Here is a 12,288-nt window from a genome sequence, read left to right on the forward strand (position 1 = left end):
AAGGACTGAAATATTTACACTTAGGTTTGACAACTACAACTATACCTAGGTAGATAAACAAGCTATTCACGTTTAAATGATATTACACCCCTCAACACCAATTCGGTAAGAGTAGTTATGATTCATGAACAATGCTCAAGTACATGCACACAAGTTTACTACTAGCCCTTTTCACATTGTCGTGGTTTTCTAAGCCCGCTATATACAAACATGTAACAAAAACCACGAAATGGCTCCCTCTTGCCAAAGTACGCAAAAAGGGCACAATAATGAAGACAATCCCATGATTAGACTCCGGTCGGCCATGCCTCTGGAACTTCGTGAATATCGTACTGATCCGATAGAGGTAGGAGAGCTTGGGACGAGTCGAAGAAGACAAAGGCATCATAGCGACGAGCGAGGCAAGTCGGAACATAGTTTCCCCATCGCTCCGTCAAAGGCTCATAAACCACTCCGATGGCTCGGTTACCCCGCCACTCTAACAGGACACTCGGAGATGTATTCTTACTATCCATGGCATCCACAACCACATTGTCATCATTATTGGTGTCCTTGGACCTTTTGCCCTTGGGAGGCCCAAAGAGGAGATAGAACTGTTGGAGATGCCCTGCAGCCTTATGCAAGATGTCCTCGAACGAGTCCGGCTTGGCCTCGGGCACACGTAGCTTCTGCACGGGACCCGTCCACTTGTTAGACGCGACTACCGAACCCTTGTAGGTCCCAAACCCCACTAATGCAACCTCTTCTTCACCGTACCGGAGCCGGGCCAAGCCCCCAATATTCACGCTCCCTTGCTTCTCCATGCTTGTGTAGCGATAATCCCCGATGTGCGTGTTATGGGCCCACACGATGGCGCGCCCTTTGTCCGGCGTGTGTCGGACCAACAGCTCCAAAGTCTCCATCATGTGCCGGTCCCTCACATTCCATGACTCCGAGCTGCTCCCGAACATGACCGTGCGGTAGTACTTCTCGGCATCCACAGCAACCTTTGCGTTTTGCTTTATGTCTCTCACGACCTCTTCCTCGTCCTCGGACTTGATCCTAAACCGCTTCTTCCTTACCTCTTGCAAGACCCGGATCACCTCGGCTTTACACCCCTCGGGGCACTCGGCCAAAAGGTTCATGTATTCTTGTTCGTCCCGATTGGACTGGTGGAAGCACGCATATTGCGCCTTCGCCTTCTCCGCGAGGTCCGGGTCAAGCTTCTCAAGCTCCGATATGACCACATCCATGGACTCGAAGAGCGAGTAAAGGTCAAGGCCGTAGAATCGCACCTTCCGTCCGCTTTCTTCATTGTAGGACTTGAGCCAATTGATGAATGATTCGGTCTCTTTGTTTGCCCACATCCAAGTGGGCCATCTTCGGAAAGCCTTCTTCAAAACCTCCCCGGCAGGAGGTGATGTTTCACACTTGTCTAGCTTCTCCGTCTTCTTGCTGGCCGCGGTGGCGGCGGACGAAGAGAAGGCGCCCAAGAGTTTCTTATTGACCGTCTGAGATGCCGGCCAATCGCCTTCGATCGCAACGAACTCGAATCCGTGCTCCGAGATGAGGCGTTGGGATATGAGACTCCGCCACTCGTAGAAATCATGGGTGCCATGGCTCGCCTCGCCCAGCATGACCACCCGAGCTTTGCTAATGAACTCTACGAGCCCCGAGAGGCTATTATTCTGGTCATGGAGTGGGACCGCCCACTTCGCCACTTCCTTCAGGAGCCCTTCACCCACTGGCATGATCAATCAATGTATGTAGTTATAGGAGTCCTTTTTTTTAAAATTAAATGATGATGAGCAATTAACTATGGCTAAAACCTGGCCGTTAACTAATTATGATGGTTATTATGTATGTAGTAGAAATCCCTCTCTTTTTTTACCTATGATTAATTTAACTATGGCTAAACCTGGCTGTTAACTAATTATGATGGCTAAAAGGAAATGTATTAACAAAAATGTGTTTCCTAATAGATTTCCTTTTATTTATTCGTATGCTGATGTGGCACTTACCATATTTAGCAAACCATTCTTCTTCTTCTTCTTCTTCTTCTTCTTCTTCTTCTTCTTGATGCTTCCAGATGAAAATCCCCAAATTCATTTCATTCTTTACATCTCAATACATTGAGGAAGATGGAAGCACAGAAATGAATGAATGATTGAAGGAAGTAGATTGTTCACCCCACTAGGGAGTTTGAATAGTATTTTTGGATCCATTTTTACCACATTTGTCCTCAACCCCAATCGTGGGAAAGGATAGTGTGGATGGGTGAATATAATGTGTTGCTCCATGGGGACATGTGTGGGGAACAAAATTTTAAAAAAGGTTATGGCCTATATCACTACAACTATGAATCAAATACCTTGCATGGTTCCTCTAACATGTCAATGTGTGACTAATCTTTCAAGAAAAATGTAACATAGATGTCGATTATCAATGATTTTCTTGAACTCTGGCTTGCTATATGTGTATTGCGGTGTCACGAAAACTTGATCCATGCATGAATATATAAGTTATAAACTGATTTTGGCATCATCAATTGATATGACACCAATAGTATCAATCGTGAATGTTGCAACAATAGATCATCAATTGAAGAATTGAAATATTTGCACTTGCATATAAGTTTGTATAAAAAAAGGCACTCCGAGAAAAAACAAAAGGTTTCTTATTTTAAAAGACATGTGTTCAAAATATTCATCTTTAAACTAGTGTATGACTATTTTCACCTTTAGTTCTTGTAGTTAAGTATTTATAGTTTGGCATGCTACTACATTACATTTTCGGTTATCGAGTTGAGACAAGCTATGATCAAATGAAATTGCACTCAAGATATTGTTTTAACTAGATTCGAGCTTGTGCATAGGTCCTCAAATTGTACACCTGCAGATCACTATTAACAATCAGCAACGGAACTGCGATACCACGACTGAACAACTTAACGGTTCGATTTGGTTTGGTTCAGTTCTAGTTTTTTTAACGGTTCGGGTTTGGTTCGGTTTGAATGGTTTGAATCCATGGTTTAGGGTTGCTAGTTCATTATTATTTTTAATATTTTTTTAAACAACCTTTTCAATAGGGGGGAGGAACAAAGGAGAGCCCACACACGAGCGCTTAGGAATTCGCTATACCCACCAAATTTTGGTTTTTTAAGTCTATTTCTCACATTTTAGAAAAAAATATTTAAAATTTTGAATTATTTAAAATTTAAAATAATGAAAATTTAAAAAGTTTGAATTTTGACCTAATTTGATAACTGAAATTGAACCATGAAACCATAACTTTAATAGTTTGAACTTTTCCTAACGGTTCGGTTTAAACAGTTTTGGTTTTAATGGTTGTCGTTCAAGTTTCAAATTTTTAAATGGTCTGGTTATGACACTCTCGAACCAAACCGTTGCCAATTGTTAATCACTATGCCAATATGTCTTGAATCAAATTGTTTGTAATGACTACTCTAAAAGACATGTGCCAATTCATCTACATCCAACTTGATTCCTAACTATCACACCCCTCATCAAAATTGTTGGAGATGTAACCGAAGATTGATGAAATAATGAAGACTTTCCACATTTTGATACTTAAGTACAAAGCATTAGAAAGCAGCTCCTAGAAATTGTCGCCAATGACAACAAAAGAGGAATAGTTGATACAAGTGCAAATGACCTTCAAAAATCACGAAAGAAATTTGGCCTAGCCCCCACGCCATCTTGGCTTCCATGATACTTTAAAAAGTGTACGGATGGAATAATTTCTATTACCAAAAGAGTTTCAATGAGATCAAGAGTTTGTGGATCACTTGTTCAACAAAAACATTTAAGAATCTCTACGTTTTCAACTCTTACCATTCACTTTTTCTAATATGCCTACAAACATGACACACTTTTCTTCGCCAAACCCAATAAAGAATTATTATATCACTAGTGCCCCAATCTACATGAAGAGATACCTAAATACGTCCCATCAGAAAGCAAAACAATCATGGTCAAGAATCTTTGTTCATGAGATGTATTAGACTACGTAATAGGAGTTGGTAGATGGAATGCTAAAAATGATTCATTCAATTAGCTTTAGGACCAAGATTCATTAAAATGCACAAAAACATTGAACAAAACTTGGAAACCAACTTTACTTCTCATAGGTTTATTACATCATCAAGTTACTGTTGAATGCTATACAGCTCAATCAAGGAACATGAGGCATAAAATGTGATCACAAATACAAATTACAAACTGGTAACTGGCAAGGGAGAAGGACTTCACATTCAAATCCCCCCCTTCCTACTTGTTTGTGGAGAGACTTGATGAGTTTTTTAATTGTGTATTCTGTTACTACCTCTTTTCACCACTCACAAATCCTCAAATGATTTGAACTGATTCATATGAACTGGACAACATAATAAAAAGTTTGCATTGCATCCACATTGTAAGCGGTTATTCATTTCTAGATTACATGAAAATATGAGATGGTGAATTAACGGGGAAACAGGCATCTGCACATCAGAAGTGGATGTTTCATAAACATCAAAAAGATCTTGATTCGTTACAAAACTTCATGCAATGTAGGGAATATGCATAACATTCATTAACACAATAGCATGAAAATGCAGGAAACAAAGCATTAATCTTGCCAAGAGATTTTATACGAATGCTATATACGTTACGTAGTTCAGCAGGATAGATATAAAAGTGAGAATATATCTACCTGACTTGGCTTCTCTACAGTGTATGGTACACCTTTAAAACAAGTCTTCTCTACAGTGTATGGTACACCTTTAAAACAAGTCTTCTCTACAGTGTATGGTACACCTTTTAAAACAAGTCTTCTCTACAGTGTATGGTTATATCAATAAAGCTATATCAATAAAGCTATGTTATATCCACAGTTGATCACCTCTTAAAAGTAGGATTAGCCCACAAACAGTCAAGTTATACATGCAAATACATTGACAATCATGCCCGTTTACTGTTGCCAGAAAATTCCAGGTTATATCCGTAGACCAAAAATGATTAGTTTAACAGAATTCATGTTATATCAGCAAATACCCAGACTATCATAGCCATCACTCAAATCATATATTTCACACTATGTTCATTAGGAAATCCCTGTTCAATTCATAACTAGACTAAAGAAAGTTCGCTAATCCAATTACATAAAAAAAAGCTCAACATAAATAGCTCAACACTATCCCAATCACATAAAAATAGCTGCAACATAACCGTATATCCACCCCATGGCTGGAATGAAAAAGACATGGGTGGCCAAAAACATTTTGAAAGTAAAATTAGCCTAAAAAGCGTCACATTTCATCATCATCGAATACAAAAATTGTTATCCATCAGATGCTTCTACCCTTGATAAAAAAAAAAGGCAGTATCCTACACCATAAGATACCTCTACAGCGCATGAATAGCATACAGAAAGTCATGTCACACCATGACATACATCAACAAATCATACCCATATTACATTATCAAACATCTCAACCATAGCATTGAAAGAGAGAGAGAAACATAATATGCTATATCATCAAATATCTGATCACCTCAAAAAGAAACAAATGTTATATATCAACACATACATCTAGGCTCAGGACAAAAAAAAGTTTGACATGTTACATGACCAAATACATCTCGAAAGCATGATTAGCTACAAAAACAAGTCAGAATTATATCGGCAAATGAACCGCCAATCATTCGCTATCCAGCGCATTAAACAAGCCATGTTATATATTGGACATATACCCTCTTAGGGAGAAGAAAAACCCCAAACATATTATACCACCACATACCTCTTCAAAGCGTGCTTTCCACCGGCAGCTGCGGCCGCGGCAATGCCACCAAGTGCGCCGGCAAAGGCGGCGGCACGAGGCCCAGCCCCGACTCTAAACAAAGCTCCAGTCCCAAGCCCAGCCACCACACTATTGAGTATATCATCAGTTCCACGTTGGTGTGTAAGCCCACTCTCTAGTCCTGCATACAGTAGCCCCACAACCCCCATCTTGTTCCCATATGAACGCCCCCTATGTCCAGACGCATTTAAGAGGCGGTTCACACGCAGCTTGAGGGTATCATCATGCTCAGCAGCTCGTAATCCGTCAAAGAACCCTAATGTGCCTCCGGTGAGAGATCCTGCTAAGTATCCACACCCAGTATAGTATGTCAGATTTTCGCTCCAATTCCGATGCTTCACTGCAGCCTCCTCAGGGAAGAGGTATTGGGGTGAGGATGGGAGCTTGTAGAGGGAGTTGATCGATTTCTGGTCAAACGATGTGCCTTTATATTCTGCAAATGGGTTGTAATAGCGACCATCTTCACCGCTGCCAGTTGAAGATGCCATGGATGTTGCGAATCGAAGGTGGAACAACAGAGGATAGTATTGACGAAATTCAGAACAAACAGAAAAAAAAAAAAAAAAAAAAAACAGAGAACGATTCTATTCGAGGTTTGGACTGAAGATCCCCGCCCCCACCTTACAGATTTCTTGTGAAAGAGGAGGATAAAATCTCAATACAGAGATTTCCCGTGTCCTCTCTCACTCTCTGTGTCTGTGTATATGAGTCTCTGTGTCTTCCTTTCCCCTGTCTCTGTCAAAACCCTCCTCAAGCAAGGGTCAAGGGTTTTAGCATTTCTCTGAGGTATATGCCCAACAAATGCAAAACCCTTTTCACACTTGGGCGCCCAAACATCCTGACCACAGATCAAAAGCCTTTTGGCTTCCACCCGAAAGCCCTCTGCATCCATTCACCGGTCATATTTATTACATATATTATTATATACATATGGCCTTTGCCTCTGTTACCGACCTTTCACAAGCCAAACATCCCGACCACAACACAAAATGCCTTTGGCTTCCATCCGAAAGCCTTCACTCACTTTCAATTATCAGATATACATACATATGGGCTTTGCCTCTGTTATCGACCTTTCACAAGCCTCGCTCACATTCGATCATCTTGTGTGGTTCTGATTCCACCATTGAGACGGGCTCTCTCTCTCTCTCTCTCTCTCTCTCTCTCTCTCTCTCTCTCTCTGATTGGATAAATACCCATTTTGTAAACCTACTATCTCATGGGCCAATTTTGGCCTTAGAAGACGTTAATATTTCTTTCTTTCTCTCTTTTATCGGCACATGTAAGGTGTGTATATGTGTAGGAACGACATCGGTATCTACCTCGAACATTTAGCGTGCTTGCTCCGCCCCCGGTTTGTGAATTCATTGTCCATCTACTTCTCCAACTCAACAAAAAGAGGAAATGGTGTGTGCATGCTTACCGATTTGTGGGGACAAACAAGTGCCACAAATAATAACAGTTTGTGCAAAGGGTCTGATAATTGATCTCAGTGGATCTTTGCATTTCAAACTATGTTGTACAGTGAAAGCCTTATCATATAAGAAAACAAAAACCACCAAATTAGAGGTACAACATAATTTTGCTAGCTTTAGATATAAAAAGCTATAAAAACATAGAAACGAGCTCTTATTATGAGCTACCAACATATGTTTTGACTACACAAGCATTTTGTTGGGTTCAAGAAAGGGTTTTGAATAAACCCTAATTAGATCAGCTTCCTCTATGCCTCTATTGGTCCCTGGATATTTTGATTGGAAATATAAAGCATATATTTGGATTTAGTCTTCCTAGTGGCATGTGTGACAAGATGAATGTGCTTTCTCTTATAAGTGAAAGGATATGTTGGGAACAATTTGCACTTGAGACTCAAGCAACAATGCTCTCAAGAGCTTGAAAGATGGAGTTGGATCTTAGACCTTTGATCTTTTTTGAATCTTTGGGTCTCAACTATATTGACTATAAGATAAATTTATTCTGATTGAACCCTAATTAAGAGCATCCATGACTAACACCATCCATCAATTAGGACTGATCAACACATGACTAACACCATCCATCAATATGACTCCTCACTAATCACATCTTACATATAAGAATGATAAAGTATTCATAACCCATTCAAAATCTTGGAATGATATTTGGAAATGATATCCCTTTGTTGGATGAATGAAGAATGGTTAAAACTTGCAAACACTTTTTTCAACACTGACTCATAAACATGACATGAAGACAACTTTTTTTCAATACCAATACATAAACTCTTTAATTTTAATCTTCCACTTCATCCCAAATTAGTATACACTTATGCCAATCCTACATTACCACAAAGGTTCCCAAAATAATTCTAGATCGATGAGTCATGAAGAAGAATAGCCATGAAGATGGGATGAACAGAGAAGTTGTATTGAACAGAGAAGTTGTATTGGACATAGAACGAACAAGATTCTGGTAGGCACAACCCCAGACAAGTGCTGAAAACCGAATTGTCGTAACTCCAATGAGATGGAAGCCTTGTAATCCCTGAGGACCTCTTACCCCCACCATCTGCAACTTACGTCCAGTTCCTCAGCACTTTCCCCTTTAATGTTTCCCATACTACTAAATCATATTTTCTACTGCCTAAAGTGGACCTTGAACCATTTGTAATTGGTGAACACAAAAAGTTCCCCTATCTACCAAGTGTAATGACCAATCATTCCTCTCTCACTAAGTCAAATTACTACTGCAGCACCATGAAGCAGTTCAGATCTAAATCTAGCCATTTCCCATATCAACATGTGTAGGATTTACATCCACCCAATGCAGAGGAAAGAAAGAAAGAAAAAATATTTTCCTTGTCATAACACCTGGATTCATAGGAACAAGAAATGCTGTGTTAATCAAGCCTACTAAGTCTTTGACGTATCTATCCGGCTCTTGTGAAGTTGGAAGGCAGGAACAACCCAAGTTCCACAGCTGCATTGTGCACCAGCCCAGTCAAAACTACCAAGCCTCGCACTACATACAATACAAGAAAGCTTTCCCATAACATCACCTTCTTGGACTGCAAAAATAAGCTCGAGTATTACAACAAGGCTAAAGAAAACTAAAACTTCAATTACCACATTCAAAGAATGCCATATCCTACCTGGAATCATCCATTTCATGGGCTGAACAAAAATAGAAGTGCAGTCCAGCGGTGTCTTCTCATTCCAAAGCCTGTCTTTTCCTCTTCTTTTGAAAGACTTCCCACTCTCTTGGTTATGGATTTGCACATTCTCTTGACATGCTACTATTTGCCTACATTTTTTACATCGGTAAACCTCTTGATCTCTAGAATCTTGTGGCATTGAAGAAAATTTTGACACAGGGTCAGCTGGAAGTGACAGCTTTCCAAACTCTTGCACGTAACCAGACTCTTCACCTACATGAGAAGCAATTTAATTGCCTCACTAATTCACTACAATTTACTGTCTCCATTCATGCATGCATGTATGCATACTCTATATACATGCATACGCATAATATATATATAATATCCAATAATCACATAGCACATACATATAAAACCATATGCCAAACCCCTGCAAAGGTTGCAAGATTTGGGATCTCAATCTCAAGATGATAGGCTGTGGGGAAACATTGCATTCTTTAAGTTCTTTACCCCCTCCATTCTACAATATATTTTTCTTTTCTCTATCAAATAAACATTTTGGCAGTTGTTTTGCCTTGATCTTCTTTGCCATTTTCAAATATTCATTTTCTAGAAGCAACTTTTTTACAGCATCTTATTGTTCATGCTTTTGCTTCTTTTACATCAAGCAAGAACATTAGTTCCTAGAGTGTTTTCTGGTTTATATAAAAAAATAGGTTTATTTAAGAAACCTCCTAGTATGTATGTGTACTGATAAAGCATTCACTATGGTTGCTTCAAAACCACAACAAAAACTGTCTTCCGCATATATAAAGAGAATCATGGCAAGCTTAGCACACAATATGAAGGGAGAAGTGTTTTATGACAAAGGAGGGAAGTCAATTTCTTTTCAAATGTTTAATGAATTGTCTGTTTTAAATGAACTTAAAAGGTTAAAATAAATGCATGTGTGTGTATGTGCAAATGTATAGGTATACATGTATATAGACATGCAGTTGTGCGTGTATGTGTATGTGCAAAAAGCAGATCATAAAGCGATCGAATCAGATATATAACTGAAATAACCCTGTTTCCTACATTCCGTGATGTGAATCCAAAATTCCATGCATTTAAAGAAAGGGCAGAAGACAGAGATTGAGATGGAAATCTGAAGCAGAGAATAATAGACAGAGAGTTGCTACCTGCAGGTTGGATGGCAGCCATGGACAATACTTCCTAGCCGACCTCACCAATTCTTCAAACCTGTATCATGACACATAAAAATTGTGCCTGTGTCTGTGTGTATACAGTCTTAACATGTGTATGCATGCATGCATGCATGCATGTATGTATGTATGTATGTATGTATGTATGTACACGTGTACAGAATGTATTATCAAGGGAGAGGTTTTTTTCTTCTAGTTTATTGAGTTGTGGGAGGATTTGAACTTGTAGTGATAAAGGGGTTTTCTAATGCTTAAGCTGTTTTGTGAGCATGAGGTTCACATGACAAATAGTTGTCATGAAGACCATATAGAGTATTTTGGAATAGTTGTGTTGTACGGTGGACAATGGGCAATGGGCAATAGGCATTGGAGTTGATTAGGCGAACTTCTACTTCCATTGACGAGTGTTTTTAATGCTTAGCTTGTTGTAATGACACCCATTAAGAGAGTCTCTCAATGTGGTTATTGTGTATAATGATCATTGGCATTGATTAGGCTAAATTGTGGAGACTAGGGATTTTATGAATGTGTTTCATTGTGAATAGTTGAATCGACAACCATTTGGAGAGGCTTTCGGAGTGGTTGTATTATAAATTGGTCATTACATTGATTCCACAAAAGCGATTCTAGTGTAAAAATATCATTAAAATGTGTTGCTTGATAATTCTTTACTGAAAATTAACAAGCCATTTATATTTGGTAGTGTTGAAGTTTTTGCTCTGATGCAACAAAAAATTAGGCAAAAGTGTATTAATGGAAGTATAGGCTGATGGAAGAAGAAATTAATCTCTACCACACAAACTAAAGAAATCCTCAACTTGCTTGAGGATTGTGACATTAAAGGTATCTACAAATTCTCTATGTAAATGTAACTTAAATCTCCTTGATATTGGCAACTTGTGTAATTGTGTTATTTTCTAATCTTTTCTATGTTGATGCTTCAAGTTCAGCTCACCGTTAACCATGTCCTTGTATTCCTCATCATTCTGATGATGACACTTAACAATGTTGCAATAAAATTCATCTTTCAACATAGATTCCTAGTACTTAATAACTTTAAATTGAATTTGAGTCATTATAGGTGCTCAAAACTCATTTCTCATAGGAGATCTATAGTGATCAAATATTTAAAGTTAAATTTGAGTGAGCCATTGTGATTTCCCTGTTTTGGCAATAACACAACTCGTGCACATACCATGTCCTTGTATTCCTCATCCTTCTGACGATGAGACTTAATAATGTTGCAATAAAATTCATCTTTCAACATAAATTCCTAGTACTTAATAACTTTAAATTGAATTTGAGTCATTATAGGTGCTCAAAACTCATTTCTCATAGGAGATCTATAGTGATCAATTATTTAAAGTTGAATTTGAGTGAGCCATTGTGATTTCCCTGTTTTCGCAATAACACAACTCGTGCACATACCATGTCCTTGTATTCCTCATCCTTCTGATGATGACACTTAACAATGTTGCAATAAAATTCATCTTTCAACATAGATTCCTAGTACATAATAACTTTAAATTGAATTTGAGTCATTATAGGTGCTCAAAACTCATTTCTCATAGGAGATCTATAGTGATCAATTATTTAAAGTTGAATTTGAGTAAGCCATTGTGATTTCCCTGTTTTCGCAATAACACAACTCGTGCACATACCATGTCCTTGTATTCCTCATCCTTCTGATGATGAGACTTAACAATGTTGCAATAAAATTCATCTTTCAACATAGATTCCTAGTACTTAATAACTTTAAATTGAATTTGAGTCATTATAGGTGCTCAAAACTCATTTCTCATAGGAGATCTATAGTGATCAATATTTAAAGTTAAATTTGAGTGAGCCATTGTGATTTCCCTCTTTTGGCAATAGCACAACTCGTGCACATACCATGTCCTTGTATTCCTCATCCTTCTGATGATGAGACTTAACAATGTTGCAATAAAATTCATCTTTCAACATAGATTCCTAGTACATAATAACTTTAAATTGAATTTGAGTCATTATAGGTGCTCAAAACTCATTTCTCATAGGAGATCTATTGTGATCAAATATTTAAAGTTGAATTTGAGTGAGCCATTGTGATTTCCCTGTTTTGGCAATAA

At 38.4% G+C, this 12,288-nt stretch overlaps 1 protein-coding gene and 1 pseudogene across 1 annotated transcript; both read right to left on the reverse strand.

The window, feature by feature from the left end:
- Positions 1 to 5,693: 5,693 nt before the first annotated feature.
- On the reverse strand, positions 5,694 to 6,375 carry LOC147848662 (mitochondrial import inner membrane translocase subunit TIM23-1 pseudogene; annotated as a pseudogene).
- A 1,863-nt stretch (positions 6,376 to 8,238) lies between these two features.
- Positions 8,239 to 10,276, reverse strand: LOC147848663 (putative inactive dual specificity protein phosphatase-like At4g18593). Its single transcript, XM_087338237.1, has 3 exons — positions 10,157 to 10,276; positions 8,970 to 9,245; positions 8,239 to 8,885 (listed from the first exon to the last, which is right to left on the reverse strand). The coding sequence occupies exons 1-3, from the start codon at positions 10,176 to 10,178 to the stop codon at positions 8,731 to 8,733; spliced, it is 453 nt and encodes a 150-aa protein (XP_087194363.1). The 5' UTR covers positions 10,179 to 10,276; the 3' UTR covers positions 8,239 to 8,730.
- Positions 10,277 to 12,288: the final 2,012 nt, after the last annotated feature.

Source organism: Azolla caroliniana, unplaced genomic scaffold (assembly GCF_043228905.1).
Source record: "Azolla caroliniana isolate FFs.n. ecotype wild unplaced genomic scaffold, voAzoCaro1.0.p SCAF_268, whole genome shotgun sequence".
NCBI classification, from domain to species: domain Eukaryota; kingdom Viridiplantae; phylum Streptophyta; class Polypodiopsida; order Salviniales; family Salviniaceae; genus Azolla; species Azolla caroliniana.